This window comes from Hyperolius riggenbachi, chromosome 10 (assembly GCF_040937935.1).
Source record: "Hyperolius riggenbachi isolate aHypRig1 chromosome 10, aHypRig1.pri, whole genome shotgun sequence".
NCBI lineage: Eukaryota > Metazoa > Chordata > Amphibia > Anura > Hyperoliidae > Hyperolius > Hyperolius riggenbachi.
The window spans coordinates 202,173,742-202,193,329 of NC_090655.1; the positions used below are offsets into that span (position 1 = coordinate 202,173,742).

General features: G+C 45.8%; 1 protein-coding gene across 3 annotated transcripts in view; it reads right to left on the bottom strand.

Moving 5' to 3' along the window:
- Window positions 1–3,604: 3,604 nt before the first annotated feature.
- The window catches only part of LOC137534242 (NACHT, LRR and PYD domains-containing protein 14-like), a 31,284-nt gene continuing 15,300 nt past the window's right edge, over window positions 3,605–19,588 (bottom strand). For all 3 annotated transcript variants that reach the window (XM_068255652.1, XM_068255651.1, XM_068255653.1), the window contains 10 exons: window positions 13,881–13,970; window positions 13,620–13,790; window positions 12,761–12,931; window positions 11,868–12,038; window positions 11,535–11,705; window positions 11,123–11,293; window positions 10,289–10,453; window positions 8,574–8,750; window positions 4,481–4,555; window positions 3,605–4,139 (listed from right to left, as the gene is read on the bottom strand). In XM_068255652.1, coding sequence (XP_068111753.1) covers window positions 4,507–4,555; window positions 8,574–8,750; window positions 10,289–10,453; window positions 11,123–11,293; window positions 11,535–11,705; window positions 11,868–12,038; window positions 12,761–12,931; window positions 13,620–13,790; window positions 13,881–13,970 — 1,336 coding nt within the window. In that variant the 3' untranslated portion in view covers window positions 3,605–4,139; window positions 4,481–4,506. The remainder of the gene's footprint in view (window positions 4,140–4,480; window positions 4,556–8,573; window positions 8,751–10,288; window positions 10,454–11,122; window positions 11,294–11,534; window positions 11,706–11,867; window positions 12,039–12,760; window positions 12,932–13,619; window positions 13,791–13,880; window positions 13,971–19,588) is intronic.

Genomic DNA, 19,588 nt, shown 5'->3' on the forward strand with positions numbered 1-19,588 from the left:
TGTCTAGGTTACACAGCAGCACACTCCCATCTTCTACCACTCCTCAGAACCTTGCTGCACCATCCCACCTGCTCTGATTCAGGCACCCCATGCCTTACCACTTTCCCCACCACTAGCCACTACCATGGGCGCCCCACAACTTACCACTCATCCCACCACAGCACTTAACATGTCAGGAGTTTACACATCAGTTTGGCAATAATGCTTGCGCATCACCAATTTCCTCAGAGGATACAGATAAGGATATTACACCTGATATGTCTGTCAGGTGACATTACACAGATGGACATAAGGTGTGATGTACTGGCTGCTGCCTTTTGTTAAATGCAAGTGCTGATCCTAACCCTTACAAGAGCTATTGGGTTATATAGTAGTACTGTAACAGCAAGATACTGCACTCACAGAACTGCAAGCTAACTAACACTATCCCTCAGCAGCACAGCTCTCCCTAATCTGCCTAGCAGAGCAGCCAAATGCAGAATGCAAAATGGCTGCCAAGCTCATGTTTTATGGGGGTGTGGTCCAGGAGCGTGGGTTAGCTGATTGGCTGCCATGTGTCTGGTGACTCTGGGGTGAGGGGTCATTTTTGCTCTACCACTACTTCACAGGAACTGCTGCCACCAGCCTAGCCAGAGGTTCCTCCTTTAAGAGAGCTGCTGCCACCAGCCTGGCCAGAGGTTCCTCCTTCAAGGGAGCTGCCGCCACCAGCCTAGCCAGAGGTTCCTCCAAGGGGAACTGCTGCCACCAGCCTGGCCAGAGGTTCCTCTGGCCAGGCTGGGAGTAGTAGCTTATCTTCCCTGTAAGAGATTACTCCTACAGCACAGGTGTTGAACCCCAGGCCTTGAAAACCAGATCAATGCCATTGTGTATGGACAGAGAAATTGATGTGTTCTACCCGATTGATCACACCTTTCCCGATTCAGACCCATCAATTAATTTGAGCCGTGTCCAAAAAAAACGCAAGGTTCTCAGTGATGTCAAGCCAGTCCTTCAAGGGCTATCTTACAGCGAGAGCTACTGCCACCAGCTTGGCCAGAGGTTCATCTTTCAAATGGAATAGATGACCAAGTTGATTGACTCCTGCTGCAGAGGCCTGGAGTTCTCATCTGGATTGTTGACCGACAGTTACCTCTTGAAGGTATCACTCTTACAGCAATGAACCCTTACTCTGTATCCAGCATGGATGTGCTGTGGCCTCTTACTGCTGCTGTGTATCCAGCATGAGTGCTGTGGCCTGAGGTCTCCTTACTGCTGCACAAAGGAAAGGCCTTAGGCTGCTTTGTTGTGAAGCTTCCATTTTGTCTTTTCAGGCTGAGAGCAAAGGAGGTTTAGTTTTGTCAGTCATGAGCAAGTCATGCCCCTGTGATATTTAGGCGTACGTTAAAAAGGGGCGCTGGGAAAAAAGGGCGCCGGGTTTTTAACGATAAGCATGGATAACGTTTAAAATTGTATTGTACTGTATTTCGTTTAAAATTAATGTTTTTTAAAGTTATAAATCATTAAATAATGTGCATTAAATCGGCAATTGTAAAAACGTTAATCTTTCGTTTAAATAGTCAAACGTATAATAACGTTTAAAAAAAAAATTTACTAAGTAACCCTCCCTGTACCTACCCCTAACCCCTAGACCCCCCCGTTGGTGCCTAAACCTAAGACCCCCCCCGTTGGTGCCTAAACCTAAGACCCCCCCCGTTGGTGCCTAAACCTAAGACCCCCCCCGTTGGTGCCTAAACCTAAGACCCCCCCCGTTGGTGCCTAAACCTAAGACCCCCCCCGTTGGTGCCTAAACCTAAGACCCCCCCCGTTGGTGCCTAAACCTAAGACCCCCCCCGTTGGTGCCTAAACCTAAGACCCCCCCCGTTGGTGCCTAAACCTAAGACCCCCCCCGTTGGTGCCTAAACCTAAGACCCCCCCCGTTGGTGCCTAAACCTAAGACCCCCCCCGTTGGTGCCTAAACCTAAGACCCCCCCCGTTGGTGCCTAAACCTAAGACCCCCCCCGTTGGTGCCTAAACCTAAGACCCCCCCCGTTGGTGCCTAAACCTAAGACCCCCCCCGTTGGTGCCTAAACCTAAGACCCCCCCCGTTGGTGCCTAAACCTAAGACCCCCCCCGTTGGTGCCTAAACCTAAGACCCCCCCCGTTGGTGCCTAAACCTAAGACCCCCCCCGTTGGTGCCTAAACCTAAGACCCCCCCCGTTGGTGCCTAAACCTAAGACCCCCCCGTTGGTGCCTAAACCTAAGACCCCCCCGTTGGTGCCTAAACCTAAGACCCCCCCGTTGGTGCCTAAACCTAAGACCCCCCCGTTGGTGCCTAAACCTAAGACCCCCCCGTTGGTGCCTAAACCTAAGACCCCCCCGTTGGTGCCTAAACCTAAGACCCCCCCGTTGGTGCCTAAACCTAAGACCCCCCCGTTGGTGCCTAAACCTAAGACCCCCCCGTTGGTGCCTAAACCTAAGACCCCCCCGTTGGTGCCTAAACCTAAGACCCCCCCGTTGGTGCCTAAACCTAAGACCCCCCCGTTGGTGCCTAAACCTAAGACCCCCCCGTTGGTGCCTAAACCTAAGACCCCCCCGTTGGTGCCTAAACCTAAGACCCCCCCGTTGGTGCCTAAACCTAAGACCCCCCCGTTGGTGCCTAAACCTAAGACCCCCCCGTTGGTGCCTAAACCTAAGACCCCCCCGTTGGTGCCTAAACCTAAGACCCCCCCGTTGGTGCCTAAACCTAAGACCCCCCCGTTGGTGCCTAAACCTAAGACCCCCCCTGTTGGTGCCTAAACCTAAGACCCCCCTGTTGGTTTTTTCATTTAAAAATAATGTAAAAAAAAAAAGTACTGTTTTTCGTTTAAAAATAATATTTAAAAATGTATAAATCATTAAATAATGTGTAATCATGAGAAACAGTAATAAAACATTAAGTCTCCGGGCGCCGCTTTTAAAACGTTAGTTTTCTCCGGCGCCCTTTTTCCTATCGGGCGCCCATTAAACGATATTTATTAGAGTGAATGGCGGCGCCCGATTTGTCCACTAGCCTCAGGCGCCCGAATTTACTGTTTCCGATATTTAGACCAATAGTATTAAGTCACTGTCTGGGTGTGGCCTTGCATTAGTAACTCAAAAAGGTCAGTGACCCCAGTGGCTTGTACTAGTTACTCGGCTAGGTCACAGAGACCCATTACTGTGTAGTCAGGCTCAGGTGGGAGTAGGCTTGAGTCATAAACTGTTAAAACTCAATCTATGCACCAACATGTACAAACATGTACTCAAATTTCAATCTGCCTTGACCAAATTAGAGTACTGTATGTACTGGTCTTTATTCCTAGAATTCCCTGGGTTTCCTATACAGATGAGTGAAGGGTCTGGTAGAACCTCAATCCCATCACTGGCCACTTACAGTACTGGTGGATCTCTGGGAAGTACTCAAACCTTACAATTTCCTGCATGCTCTAGAACCCATTACTGGGCAATCTGCTACCCCAATCAATATTCTACATCAATTATATCACCCTCAGAACCAGCATCCTAGTCTGCAGGAGCCTCCCAGCCCAACGACCACACCCCCTCAGGACCAGAGTCCCAGTCCAATTACCACACTAGAGACAAGGCATTTATTGCAAGTTTTTTTTATTTCTTTAACATCTTGCGCAAATCTAGAATAAGTTGAGGAGTAAGACAATTGAGTAAGCATCAGTCACCTGTCCTTTGCTGGGTGACAGAATGGTGAAGTAGACATGGCAGAACCATCTTCTAGTGCAAGAGTCAACCTTCTAAATACTACACCACTAGTGCAGGGTCATGAGAGAACACCTAGAGAGTGTAAGGCCTCCAGTATCCTATCACACAACCTGCACTGTCACCTGATCTGTCCTAACTGGGGGCTGGGGAGGATTAAACCATAAGGAAGCAGGACAACCACCAGAGAAACCGGTTATGAAGTTAAGGTGCTTGGAGTCTTTGGTTAGAGGTTCCTGGCAGTTGATATCTTGCAAACATGTTTCTGGGTTCAGGACATCTTACAGCTCAGACAGGAGTCACCATGTTTCCTGCATCCCAGGTGCCATACAGAATGCAGAAGTTAGTGAGGAAGGGTTCAAAGCGTCAAGTTTGAGAGAGGCCAATGGAACAGCAGCAGTTAGGTGTCCCTGGAAAACAAGATTACAAGTTATTGCTCCAACATCTGGCCTGAAACACTGGTCCTCAAGGTTCAGTTTTTAGGCCAATTCTAATCAGTTCCACCAGCCTGCTCTAACCACTGCAGGAGCCAAGTCTTGTCCCAACACCACAAAACTGAAAAGTGCACCAGGACTGAGAGGGACAAGCCAACCAGCAGGGCCCTGTATAGATGGGTCTAAGGAGACAGAGTTCGCCTCACTTCCATCCACCCACTGGAGGAAGCTTCACCCTATGCAACAGGTTTTACCACTCCACAGCAATGAAAAGACTAGCCGGAGTTACCCCTTAGCAGGACAGGCTGGATAATTACCTTCAGGTGTTCCACCTGCAGAAGAATCACTTCTGCTGCTTATACTTGAAGTAGATGTAAGTACCATCCTCTGTCCTGCAGAGACAAAAGAAACAGAATTCAGTGTGTCCTGCAGACAGGAAGGAAGCCGTGCTCAGTGTTAGTGGGAGTGTCCTGCAGAGATGGTCAGGTCACTGGTGTGAGGGGTGTGTCTTAGAGAAGTCACTGGGGCAGCTGTTGCTCAATCTTGAGCCCCTCCCTTTTCACCTTCTGCATGATATGCTTATGCCCCATCTACACGATACGATTCTTTGTGCAATTACGATTCTATTTACAATCTGATTAAATCTAACGTGTCCGATTGGGATTTGATGCAATTTGATTTGCCATTACAAAACAATGGCAAATCGAATACCGATTGGACATGTTGGATTTAATCAGATCGTAAATAGAATCGCACAAAGAATTGTATGGTGTAGATGGGGCTTTAGGGTGAATAGCACTTCTAACACCTCCTCTGCCCAAGGAATAAACTGTCCCCTTCTGCTAATCTTTAGCCACAGCTCCTGACAGGTGTGGGTCTAGTGCCCCCTATGGTGGCAGCAAGGTGTGGCAAGCCTATAGTATTCCTATGCCATGTATTGTACAGTTTAATGTATCACGTTTATTTTATATTCTGTTTGATGCCAGCTATAATAATTAAGATCCTTTATTGTTGCTGCTCCAGATAGCTGGAGCTGCCACATGTTGAGTGTCTATACACTTAAAGCCACGGACTTGCTGGAAACTTCTGTACCCTCTGATAAGACCTATTGGTATACAGGCTTTTCTGGAAGCTTCTGTGTAATGCCTATACTGCTGGGTACACAATACAATTTTTTGGTTAAAAATGTACCTGCCAAATAGGATTTTTTCCAACATGTCGAATCTTAAATTTTGATCGATTTTCATAGAAGTGGAAAGTTTTGTTTTTACCTTAAAGAGACTCCGTAAACAAAAATTTCATCCTGTTTTTTATCATCCTACAAGTTCCAAAAGCTATTCTAATGTGTTCTGGCTTACTGCAGCACGTTCTACTATCACCATCTCTGTAATAAATCAACTTATCTCTCTTGTCAGACTTGTCAGCCTGTGTCTGGAAGGCTGCCAAGTTCTTCAGTGTTGTGGTTCTGTGATGCATCTCCCCCCTCCTGGCCCCTCTATGCACACTGCCTGTGTATAATGATCTCTTGAGATACAAAAGGAAGGCTGTATACAGCCTGCTTGTGTATGAATGTATTTTCTATGTGTGGACATACTGTACATCAACCTACTTCCTGTTTTGGTGGCCATTTTGTTTGTTTATAAACACTTTTTAAAACTGTTTAACCACTTTTAATGCAGCGAGGAGCGGTGAAATTGTGACAGAGGGGAATAGGAGATGTCCCCTAACACACTGGTATGTTTACTTTTGTGCGATTTTAACAATACAGATTCTCTTTAAAAGTCAATAAAAATTTTGATCAGAAAATTCTAACCAGAAAATTGTATGGTGTGTACCTAGCATAAGAGCCAGGTAATCTTTAAAGGGGAACTGGAGAGAGGTATATGGAGGCTGTCATGTTTATTTCCTTTTAATCAATACCAGTTGCCTGGCAGCCCTGCTGGTCTATTTCTCTGCAGTAGTATCTGATTAAAACCAGAAACAAGCATGCAGCTAGTCTTGTCAGATCAGACTTATAAGTCTGAACCACTGAAACATCTGATCTGCTGCCTGCTTGTTCAGGGGCTATGGCTAATAGTATTAGAGGCAGAGGATCAGCAGGGCTGCCAGGCAACCAGGGCTGTGGAGTCGGTCCAAAAATCCACCGACTCCGAAGACAACTGAAGTGAGAAGGATATGTAGACTACTATATTTATTCCCTTTAGACTAAAACTAGTCCTTGGTAAGAGTACTTGTAAAAGGTACAAACCGGAACAAAGAACATCTATCAGGCCCTAGGCAATGTAAGTGTGGGTACATGTAAGAATGATGTGCAGGTACTCTGCAGGGGAATGAGGAGATTGTAAACAGACAACATCTCTGTGTTCAATGTGCACAGCATTCTCAGTGGATTCCCTGCAGCTCTGTGGGGAGTGCATATGTAGAGTATAGTACTACTGTGTAACAAAGTAAACCTGAGACAGATGAAATTTAAAGTTTTATACATACCTGGGGCTTCCTCCAGCCGCCTTCAGGATAATCAGTCCCTCGTTGTCCCCCTCCACCACCTGGATCTTCTGCTATGAGTCCAGGTACTTGAGCCAGTGAGGCGTAGTGCGCATGCACACACTCCGCCGCCAGGAGCATACTACACCTGTGCAGCACTATTGCGCAGGTACAGAATGTTCCTGGCTGTGGGAGCGGCATGCGGCCGGACAGCGCTGACTGGCTGAATTACCAGGACTCATAGCAGAAGATCCGGGTGGTGGAAGACAGTGAGGGACTGATTAGCCTGAAGGAAGCCCCAGGTATGTATAAAACTTTACTTTTCATCCGTCTCAGTTTCCCTTTAATTTGTAGTCACCAAACCAAATTTTAATAACATATCAAATTATTTGATTTCATCAGCAAAGGGAGTGCATATATTTGCATAAATCAGCATCAATGCAGAATTATTTCCATCTCGTTGACCATCTCTATTAGTGACACAGCTACACATCAGGCTTTATTCTTACAGCATAGATGTTATTTAGTATATATAAGAGATTCCTGTGTACACATCATATATACAGTCACAATCAGATATGTATATCTGACTTTAAAAATACAGGGACTGCTTTATTGAAGCAGCACAAGTAACTAATTTTGATTGGTTGATTTCATTTTTGTAGACTAAGCACAGCTATTACTGTATATATACACATTTTTAATGACTTTTATCTGAGAAATAGAACATTTTATCATATTTTCTATTTTAATTACAGTTACAAATTCATTAGGAGTCGAGTCTGTGCATTTTTCCCCGACTCCAGGCACCCAAAATTGCCCGACTCCAACTCCACGACTCCGACTCCACAGCCCTGCAGGCAACTGGTATTGATTAAAAGGAAACAAACATGACAGCCTCCATATACCTCTCTCTTCAGTTCCCCTTTAAGGTGTCCATGCCATACAATTCAGATTTTACGCAAATTCAATAAATCTGATCCGAGAGCCTGAAGGAAAAATGGGAAATTGATCGTATTTTTTGAATTTTTATCGATCTGGAATTCTGGAAATTTTTCTTCAATGTTTCTAAAGATTGTATGGTAGGTGTTAGATTGGGAAAATTGCTAGGGTGTGTATAATAAACTGGCAGAGTTTCCAATCATTGTATCATAATTGGGGAAACTTTGAACATAAAGTGTATGGTGTGTGGCCACCTTAACCTCCTTAGCGGTATGGACGACTATGTCCATTACCGCTGGAGGTCGCCGCTCAGGCCCTGCTGGGCCGATTTTTATCAAATAAAAAGCAGCACACGCAGCCGGCACTTTGCCAGCCGCGTGTGCTGCCTGATCGCCGCCGCTCTGCGACGATCCGCTGTGAGCAGCGTCGAAAGAGGGACCCCCAGCCGCCCGAGCCCTGCGCAGCCGGAACAAATAGTTCCAGCCAGCGCTAAGGGCTGGATCGGAGGCGGATGACGTCCATGACGTCACTCCGCTTGTCACTATGGCGATGAGGTAAGCAAAACAAGGGAGGCTGCTCATTGCGGCCTTCCTTGTTAATTCTGATCGCTGGAGGCGATCAGAATTATGCTTCAGGAGTGCCCTCTAGTGGGCTTTTATGCAGCCAACTTTCAGTTGGCTGCATGGAATAGTTTTTTTTATAAAAAAAAAAAAAAAAAAAAAAAAAAAAAAAAAAAAAAAAAAACACTCCCGCAGCTGCCCTGGCGATCTTAATAGAACACCAGGGAGGTTCAGAACTGTGTTCAGGTTAGAATGAGCAGTGTATATTCTCACTGGAGTCATTTTTTGTGTTACTGCTTGAGATGGAATAAAGATTTTGTCGAACTAGTGGTCTGCTCGTGGAGTTTAGAGCCTAGTGTGAAGGGGCGAGTGGTCAGGGCAGGAGCCACTTGGGAGGCAGAGAATTGACAGCCATGGCACTTACTCGTTCTTCTCCACAGTAGATGCTGGGTGGTGGAACTTCTTGCAGAGGTCATCTAAGTCAGCAGGAGGCTCTCCCTCATAGCCGAAGGAGACATCCAGCACCTCCAGGGTCTTGTTTGTATTGATGGTAGACAGGACCTCCTCTGCACATGTAGCTGTCATGGCACAATATCCCACCCTGAGGAAACAGCAAGGGTTACTGACAGACACAGGCAGCAATGTTCTGGCTGGGGCCCAGCAAGGGTTACTGATACAGGCAGCAAGGCTCTGGCCAGGCACAAGACTTCAGGCCAGCTTTTGCCATCTGTGCTTAGAATTTCTCATGTTTGGCTTAGAAAAGCACTTAAGCGGGCTAATACAGGAGCAGCATGGTGGCGCAGTGGTTAGTGCTCTGGCCTTGCATTAGGTGGGTCCCCTGTTTGAATCCCAGCCAGAACATCTGCAAGGAGTATGTTCTCCCTTGTGTGGGTTTCCTCCAGGCACTTTAGTTTCTTCCCACATCCCAAAAACAGATAATGGAATTGGCGTCCCCCCCGAAATTGGCCCTAGACTATGATACACACACTACACAATATATACATATGAGTATGGTATGGACTAGATTGTAAGCTCCTTCAAGGGACAGTTAGTGACAAGACTATATACGCTGTACCTTTCCGCGGAAGATGTCAGCGCTATATAAAGATATTAGTCCAAGTGAGCCAGCATGATACCATTCCATCAACTGTACAAAATAGCTGGGCTCCCCCTACTCAGACCATAGAGGGAAAGGCAACTGGGTGGGCCAAATCAAAATTAACCCTTACAGACGACTTTGGATAACAAAATGGACAGTCTTAATTTGACACTGCAGCATTTTTGGAGAAGCCAACCCACCAAAGCTGAGGTTTCCTCCTCAGGATTGGTTTACTCCTACCATACAATTCATGCATACTACTCAGGTTCCCTCAGGATTGGTCCCCTCCTAGCAGCAGACAATTCATGCTACCGAGGTTCCCTCTCAGGCTTGCTCCACCACTCCTAGCAGCAGGCAGACTCCTGCATACTACGTGAAAAAAAATAAAAATAAAAGACCATTTGCAGCCAACCATCTATTCTCCTATATGTCCTGGGAAGGAGGACATATGCATGCTGTATGAGTGTATCTTGTATACGAGATGGCTGCTTGCAAGTTAGTATGAGAGGATTTTTATGTTGGTGGTTAGGCTTAATTTGATAAAGCTTCAGCACTTTGAGAACTTGGAGCCTCCATCTTGTTTTGCATGGTTTGCTGCTGTGAGTCATGCATTGCTGCTAGATCAAGGGTTAATACCACCCCAAGGAGACAGGACGACACAGGGAGCCCAATATATAGTGTAGCATGTTGTAAATCACAGTTACTGCTACAAGACTGTTCTACTCACAAGAGTGGGTTACCACATAGGCAACCACTGTAAAGTCAGGTGGGGATATTAAGATCTGACCCCACTCAGGTTAAGAAGGTGCACTCTATATAGATGGAACTGGGTAACACCCCTCCAAGGGTTGACTAGAGACGACAAAGAAATTGAACAGAGGCACCAAGATAGGATATAACCACCAGTTTAAACTGTTTCTATCCTGGCACCTCTGTTCAAGTATTTTCATGAAGGGTTAACACCAATTCATGTTTCCATCAGGGACAGAAAGCAATAGCACTGCCCCTCAGCCCGGTCTGTACTACCACATGCCACTTACCGGAACTCCTGCATGGAACATCCGGGGCTCCTCAGGGCCTCACACAAAGCCTTTGTCGCTTGGTCATCAAACTGGTTTCCAGACAGCTCCAGTTTGTTCAGAGTGTGGTTTGTGTGGATGACGGAGGCGAGGTCCTCACACACTGTTATATCACATCCATACAACCTGGGGAAGACAGAACTCATTCTGATTTCCATCTCCTTGCACTGCCCCCCAGTGTTAGATTTATGCTACAACAGCCCTGCCACTGATGGGGCAAAGTCCTTAAATACTGCTTATGGCCACCCAAGCTATGAGGGAAGTTCTAGCAACTCTGTCCCTCTTTTGGGAACCAAAACACTTTACAGGTTTATGTATTTATCTACTGAAAAATGTGTTGCATTGGAGGAAAAAAAAAAAATCCTTCAATTGATAGTTTTCCCTTCATTTTAAAACAGAATGATGGTAGAGAGTATTAGTACGGTTGAGGATAAACCTATTTGGCAGTGGGTGCAATTACAGATGAGGCAGAGGTGTGTCTTACAGCAGCCCTCTTCTCAGTGTTGCAAGGTATGGTTCTATACATAGGGGTTCCTGCATGACAAGACCATATGGGGGGGGGGGGGATCTGCAGATTACCAGGGGGACGCTCCTTCCAAAGGAGTGGAAGAGGAATTCTTATTAAGGGTTTTAGTCTACCCCAAGGCTATTAGATGTTAGTTAAGCCCCCTTTCTGTGGTTGGAGACAGCAGTGTCACCCTCATGGGAGGAGCACCAGAGCAGTGTCACCCTCAGAGGGAGGAGAATGTCGAGCAGCAGAGCTCTGGATATTAGTTTGGAGATTTAGCGGCTCACCTCAGCTCTTTTAGTGTGCAGTTTGGATTCTTTAGGGCCTCACACAACACTTTGACTCCTTGGTCCTTGATACTGTTCCAGGTGAGATCCAGGTGGTGCAGAGATCGGTTGACTGTGATGACAGAGCCAATATCTTGGCAGGCATTTGGAGACAGGTCAGTGTGCTGCAAGCTGGACAGAGGAACAAGGTTAGGCTGGCCAGTATACAGTGTAGACTAGGCATGGGCAAACTCAGCCCTCAAGTTGTTACGGAACTACAAGTCACACAATGCATTTGCCTTTATGAGTCATGACTGGCTGTCAGACTCCTGCAATGCATTGTGGGACTTGTAGTTCCGTAACAGCTGGAGGGCAGAGTTTGCCCATGCCTGTTGTAGACTGAGGCTCATGTGGGGCTGTCTGAACCACTCACTTCAGTTCCTGAAGAGTGCAGACTGGGTCCCTCAGGGCCTCACACAAGATCTTCACTCCAGAGTCCTGCAGGTTGTTGTCAGTCAGGTCCAACACGGTCAGAGTGTGGTTCTTCAGAAGAACAGACTTGAAGTCCTCACAGGAATCTGAGGTTATGTTGCTCTCATGTAACCTGCAGAGATCAAGACAGGATATATGAGTCCCTTTAGATAACTAACCCCCCCCCCCCCCCCACCCCAGGCATGTAACCCCAGTCACCCCATTCCATACCAACCATGCATCCCCACCCGATTCCATTGGCCAGTCCACCCCAAGCACATGACATTGACCTCACCTCAGTTCCTTTAGTGGACACCCAGGGTGTAGGAGGCCCTCGCACAAGAGTTTAGCCCCAACGTCCTTAATGTCATTATCCTTCATGTGCAGGACAGTGATGGAGTGGTTGATCTTCAGGAGAGCCCCAATGTGCTCACAGCAGGAAGAAGTCAGATCAGAGAAGTCCAGCCTAGAGAAAACAGACAATGCATGACAGACCCAATGCCAAGCCCTGTACAGCAAATCAAACTTGAGCATTGCAGCTCCACCTAGTCATCTCCAGTGTCTGAACCACTCCCATGTAACATGAGATGGCTGACACCAAGAGGAGGAGCCTGAGCACTGCAGCTCCACCTACAGTCATCCTGAGTGTGTCTGAACCACTCCCATATAGCAACATCCCCCCCCACCCTAAAACGTGCATGTTTGCAGAAAACCAGCATTCACGTGAATTATAGTATCCAGAACTCATTAATGGGACAACTGAAGCGGGTGTAATATGGGAGGCTGCCATATTTACCTTCAAATACCATATACCATAGCCCCTGAAAAAGCATGCAGCAGATGAAGCATTTCTGAAATTGGCTGCATGCTTTTTTTCTGGTATTGAATCTTGCCAGCTCTGACAAACACTACTGCAGCCAAATAGATCAGCAGGGATGCCAGCGATCTAGATAGCCTCCATATCCCTCTTGCATCACTTTCACCGAGTCAAGTACCCAAGCACTGACACCACAGTTCCAGGCTAGGGAGGTCTTCAGATGTGATTAAGTTATAACCCTGAAGGCCCAGACTCCTAGTGTGGGTTATACAAAGGGTCAGACTCCACCTAGCATGGACTATACAAAGGCCTGAACCAAGCTTATTACCTCATGCTGACCTCCCACTCCCCTGCAAACCCTCAGCCCTCACCTGAGATCCTGCAGGGTACATCCTGGCTCCTTCAGCCCCTCACACAGGAATTTGACACCAGCTTCCCCCAGGTTGTTCAGTGCCATGTCCAGCTTGAGCAGAGAGCGGTTGATTTTGAGAGCAGAGCCCAGCTCTTCACAGCAGCTTGAAGTCAGGTTACAGTCATTCAGTCTGTGGGCATAAATGACAGACATGTGAGGAAATAAGCAAGCGAAGGGCCTGAGCACACTAATGCATTGTGTCCACATAACAAAAGTTAGATGAGAAGCAGACTGGACACAAGTGCCTTCAGGGCCAGATCACACTAGCACTCTGCCAGTGGTAAACAGCCTTGTGGCTAAAGTGCACTCCATTCAAATGAATAGACAGCACCATCAGCTCAATGGAAATGTGTTCCAATCTCAGCAACACAGAGTGCAGCACAGGTGATCATAGATGCTGCATGTAGTGTCCCCTACAAGGTACGAAGCACCACTAATGTTGCCGAAGTGAGATGAGGGTCTAACTGTCCAAGAGTCAAAAAGCCAGAGTTGTGCCCACAAAATAATTCTAAAAGTATCCTTTGCACACATTAAGAATTTGTCCCTCCCATATTATGGCTTCTACCTGTGCATGCTGGGACATCCCTGCCAACTGTTATTGGATCTTGGACTCTCCTGGAAAGGGGTAGACCTCTAGTGACTAAGGCAAGCTCCTTTCTCTACAGATATTCCAGTATAACACCACATTCTGAACAAGGCCAAGGAAGTGGACACCTTATGAAGCTAGCAGGTACTCTACAGGATGGGGATCCCCAAATGAAAGGTCAAGACTTGTCTTGTGACAACCCATCCTCCACCAGACCATAAAAATTACTCACATCAGTTCCTGCAGGATACAGTCTTTGTGGCGTAGACCATCACATAGAGCTTTCACAGCAGAGACCTCCAGGTTGTGGTGACTCAAGTGAAGTATAGTGAGAGATCGGCTGGTGGAGAGGAGAGAGGCGAGATCAGCGAAGAAGGCTGGGGTGACCACACACACATGGAACCTGCAGGAAGAAGAGACAGTTCATGCTGTGTGCCTTCAAAAAGGCTTCCCCCACCCAAGAGATACTGGCTAGAAAGGAGGCTCAACTTACTCAAGTTCTTTGACTTTACTGTTTGTGTTGGACAACCATGAAGACTTTCCTGGCAGCTCCAGGTCTTCAGCAAATCCACATCGTGTAAATCTAGGAGAAATAGGCAACACCAAAAGGAAAAAGTTCAGGCCTGAAACTTTTCCCACTCCATAGAGTCCCCATCACTATGTTCACTAGTTTAACCATCAGTACAAAGTCAGTAAAAAAAAAAAAAAAAAATTCCGACAGGACAGACTGAGGGTTCTAATAACCCATCAGTTTGTTGCAGTCTGATCAATCCTCAGTTCTGGTGTCAGGAATGAGGAGAGTACAAAGATATACCCTAACGCCATGCAAACTATGGATCAGGACAGGGTTGGTTGGGTTCTGTTCAGACATGATGTTCTACCAAACTTAAAGGGAACCAGAGATGGGAAAAAGATTTCGTACATACCAGGGGATTCCTCCAGCCCCACACGCCGATTGCTCCCACACTGCTGTCCCCTGCTACAAGAACCAGGTCCCACAACTGACTTAAAATCGGAGCCAGGCTATGCAGGAGAAGTGCACCCTCTACGCATCTCCTGCGGCCGCTGGAGAAATATGCAAACAGCGCACTTCTTACGCTTAGACTGGCTCTGACTGACAGAAGAGCGGGGACCCCATTCTCATAACTGCAACCAGCAGAGGATGGCGGCATGGGAGCGATCAGAGTGTATGGGGCTGGAGGAAGCCCTATGAATAAAGAGTTTGCTCTTCATCTCTGGGTCCCTTTAAATAGCACTCCTCCCTAGTCCTAACTGCCCCTGTGGGAAGTACATGGTGCGCCAGACGTGTAGAACATAAATCCAGGCACATCCCTGCAAGTACATAAACTATTAGGGAGGTGCTTAAGGGGTGGGGCAGCAATACAGCAAGAGAGTAAAACCCTTTGCACTCACAGAAGTCATCCAGGCACCACTGCTATCCCTACAGCTAAGGGAAAACTGGGGTCGGTTGGTACAAGAGAATATATTATCTTGTGTAGTCACCTACCCTGTGCAGAGGTATCCCAATAATTGTAGGTGTTCTAACTAGCCCTGTAACATGCATAGTGCAGACATGCAAACCCATCTAAAGATAAGCAGCACATCCCAGCATCCTCTCCTGGGACTGGTAGCCCCCTTGTGAGTTTGGTCTGATGCTCTAACACGGTGCTGGAGCCAATTCTTTGGTTGGGATAAGGCACACCATTGCTGCTGACAGTAAGATGAGGTCTCTGTGCACAGCCAGGCTGCAATAGAGTAGTTTATGGGCCGGGCTGCATTTGCTCCTCTGGCTGTCTCCATTGCCCCTTTTGCTCCCACTGCCTCTGTCTGGCCTCACTTCCTTATTGGTAATTTGACCACCCAGAACAGCCCTGGATACATGCCTAAACAGGCATTGAGAAACTGCAGAGCAAAGCTGAAAGATCTCACCATCCGCCTGCACAAGTCCCGGCAGCGTTAGTTACTATTCCCCCTCCAGGCCACCATAGACTCAGGAGGAAAGATGCAATTTGGCTGTCAGCTATTGCTGGTGTCCAATCTACACCTTTTTTAATGGTAATATGGGCTCAGTCTTCTGAAGGCACCCAAATTACTGTCTGCTAGAAACCAATGTTAGTTACCTGGTAACATCCTTTTTAGTAACCTCCAGGACAGGTCCACCACGAGAACGACAGGCTCCTCCCAGGAACAGGAAACGTCCAGATAGAGCACTCTATAAAACTTTGTCCAACCCCTTGATCCTCAGTCAATTTCAAGTACTGTTCCTAAACAAAAAAGGGGTTTTAATATTCATACTGCATATACATATACTATCACATCATCATATATACATATAATTGATATCGGGTGGGTTACGGACCTGTCCTGGAGGTTACTAAAAAGGATGTTACCAGGTAACTAACATTGGTTTTTCCTTTAACCTCCAGGACAGGTCCACCACGAGAAGATGAGCAAGAATCTTACCAATTTAGGGTGGGCTGACTGCCTGCAGAACTTTCTTTCCAAATGATTGCTGTCTTGCAGACATCAGATCTATTCTGTAGTGTCTAGAGAAGGTGCTTAAACTTGACCACGTGGCTGCCCTGCAGATCTCTTCTGGCGTAGCACCCGCTCTGTAAGCCCATGAGGTGGCAGCTGCCCTAGCTGAATGGGCTCTGATTGTATCTACTACCGTATTCCCTGTAATCCTATAGGCTTCCTCTATACATAATTTTATCCATCTAGCTATAGATCTCTTTGACATTTTACTACCTCTTGTAGCTCCTGACGTGTTAATTAGCAAAGCTCTAGAGTTTCTAAATTCTGCTACCCTCTCTAAATAACACATAAGGCATCTTCTTACATCCAATGTTTGTTCCTCTTTAAATGATGGTAGCACAATGTCCTGGGATCTGTGAAATTTTGTAGTAACTTTCGGGAGAAATTCATCACATGTCTTCAGTATCACTTCATCTCTAAGTATTATACAAAACGGTTCATCACAACATAGGGCTTCTAATTCGCTTACCCGTCTAGCCGATGTAATAGCTATAAGAAATACTGTCTTCATTGTCAATAGTCTGAAGGAAATATCTGCTATGGGCTCAAAGGGTTCTTTCTTTAATACCTTTAAAACTAAGGATAAATCCCAACTGGGAACTTTTTTCTTTAACATAGGTTTCTTTCTCTCCACTGACTTAAAAAAATTGGATGATAAGGGGGTCCCTTGCTAACCTCTCATCCATAAAGGTAGATATTGCTGCTACCTGTACCTTTAAAGTACTTAACGAAATATTCTTTTCTACCCCGTCCTGTAGAAACTCTAAAATGGTTGGCACTAAATCACCCTTGAACCCTGACTCTTCCTGCCACATATTAAAGGTTTTCCAATATTTGAGGTAAATTTTCCTTGTAACTTTCTTCCTACAATCCAATAGAGTACTAATAACCCTTTCTGATACTCCTTTTTTCCTTAAAGGGGACCTCTCAGAAGCCAGGCTGACAGGCTTAGATTTGGAATAGAGCTTCCAGTTCTTCTTGATCCCTGAGCTAGTACTTCCTTGTCCGGAATCCTTATTGGACCCTCCAGCCTCATCTTTAGTAGTAGTGGATACCAACTTCTTGCTGGCCAATCCGGGACTACCATAATTACTACTGTCTTGGTCCTTGATAACTTGTGTAATACTCGTGGCACTAGCTGTATTGGTGGAAATGCGTACCCCTTGTCGAATATCCAGTTCTGACTTAGCGCATCTACCGCTTCGGCTCCTTCGCTTGGATTCAGGGAGTAGAATCTTCTGCATTTTGTGTTTTGCTTGGTTGCGAACATATCTACTCGTGGTCGACCCCACTGTGTGGTCAATCTTCTGAACATCTTGTCTGATATTTCCATCTCTGTATTTGACATTTTTTGTCTGCTCAGAAAATCTGCTGTCGTGTTTAATGATCCCTTCAGATGTATTGCTGATAATGATAGAAAATTCTTTTCCGCTATTGTTAATATGTTCATGGCCAGTTCCATCAGCTTCGTTGACTTTGTACCCCCTTGCCGATTCAGATATGCTACCGCTGTGGTGTTGTCTGACCTGACCTGAACATGATGACCCATCAGTGTCTGTACACTCTGTTCTAGTGCTTTCTGTATAGCTGCTAGCTCCCTGTAATTGGATGACTGCATCCTCACACACTTTGGCCACTGCCCCTGTAACATTCTTCCCTGCAGATGTGCACCCCAACCTATAAGACTTGCATCGGTCGTGATAATCTTCCCTGTTGGTATGATCCACATCCTGCCTTCGGTGAGTATCTTCTCCGATAACCACCACTCCAGGGACTTCAGTACGTCTGGTGGACATATGACCTGTGTCTCTAGATTGTCCTGTGTCTTGTTCCAAACTCTTAGCATCCAATTTTGTAAGTGTCTTGTATGCATCATTGCCCACTGTATAGCTGGAGCAGTTGATGTCAGGAATCCCAAAACTTTCATTACTTGTCTTATCGTCATTACTGGCTTTGTTATTAATTCCTGTATCATAGCTTTTAACTTCCCTATCTTTTCGACTGGCAAATACATTCTCTCTGTCTCTGAATCTATAATGACTCCCAGAAACTGGATCTTTGATGTTGGTTGAAGGACTGATTTGTCCCAGTTTACTATCCATCCGAGGGTTTGTAATTGTTCTAACACCCTTTCTGTATTTTCTTTTGATTTCTGATATGATTCTGCCACTACCAGGAGATCGTCTAGGTACGGGATTACAAGAATCCCTTCCATGTGGAAAAACTTTGTCACCTCCGCCATTACCTTTGAGAATATCCTCGGTGCCGATGATATCCCGAAAGGTAGAACTCTGAATTGAAAATGCTGAATCATTCTTTTTTCTTTTATTGCAAATCTGAGGAACTTTTGAGATGATTCCCTTATTGGAATGTGCCAATAAGCGTCCCTCAGATCTATATTTGTCATTATACAATTTTGGGTTAACAAGGTTCGCACAGAGTAAATTGATTCCATCCTGAATCTCTGATAAGATACGAAGGGGTTCAGGGCCTTTAGGTTTAGAATCAGTCTGAATTTCCCCGTCGGCTTTCTTACTAAAAATACCGTTGAATAAAATCCCTGAATGTTCGAGATTTGATTTTCGGGAACCGGAATGACCACGTTTTCGTCTAACATTGATTTTACTATGCTTTTTAACGCTAGCTTTTTCTCCTTTTCTTTTGGAAGGGACGTGGAAATAAATCTCTTTGGAGGGAAGGATTGAAACTGAATCTTGTACCCCTGACTTATGAGATTGAGGATGAAATCGCTTTTGGAAATTTTTGTCCATTGGGAATAGAATCCCGACAGACGCCCCCCAACTTTTTCTCTGGCGTCATTTCTTTTCTTGTCCCTCCTGTTTCCGAAAAAGAAAACTCCTTTTCGTCCCCTCTCTGTTAATGGCCCAAGGTCTTCTCCTCTGCTGAGGCTTATCCTTGTTGTCTTGTCTATTTCGCCTAAAGAATCTTTTATTCTGTATAAACTTTTTCTTTTTTGGGAATCCCTTCTTTCTATCAGAAGTTCTTTCTAATATTTGGTCTAACTGCTCTCCAAATAGTAATTCTCCATTGAAGGAGATATTGCAAACTCTGGCTTTTGAGGCCTGACTACCTTCCCAATTCTTTATCCACAGATTCCTCCTTGCTGTGTTAATTAATGCCGAGGTTCTGGCATTTACTCTGATATTCTCAGCTGCTGCATCAGTTATATAATCAGTGGCCTTAGAGACCACTTCTAATGACTCCAAAATCTCCTCCTTAGAGGCTCCCTTTTCAACTTTCTCCTCTACTTTCTTAACCCATAGGGATAGAACTCTTGCTACACAAGTTGTGGCAGCAGCAGGTCTAAAATTTGCTCCTGCTGCTGTCCAGGCTTTCTTAAGAGCGAATTCTACCTTTTTATCCTGCGGATCTTTTAGATAGCCTAGATCTTCAAAGGCCAATTCGTTGTCTTTATTAACCTGAGAAAATGCCGCATCTAACCTGGGAGATCTATCCCAAGTTTTGACATCTTCCTCTGTAAATGGAAATCTTTTCATAAAACCCTTTGACATGAACAATTTCCTATCAGGGTATTTCCACTGGCTTAATATGGTATTCTTTGTGGATCTGTGTATAGGGAAGGTTAACGATTCTTTTGGTTCCATTCCTTGATATAACTTATCATGCATAGATATTTCCTCC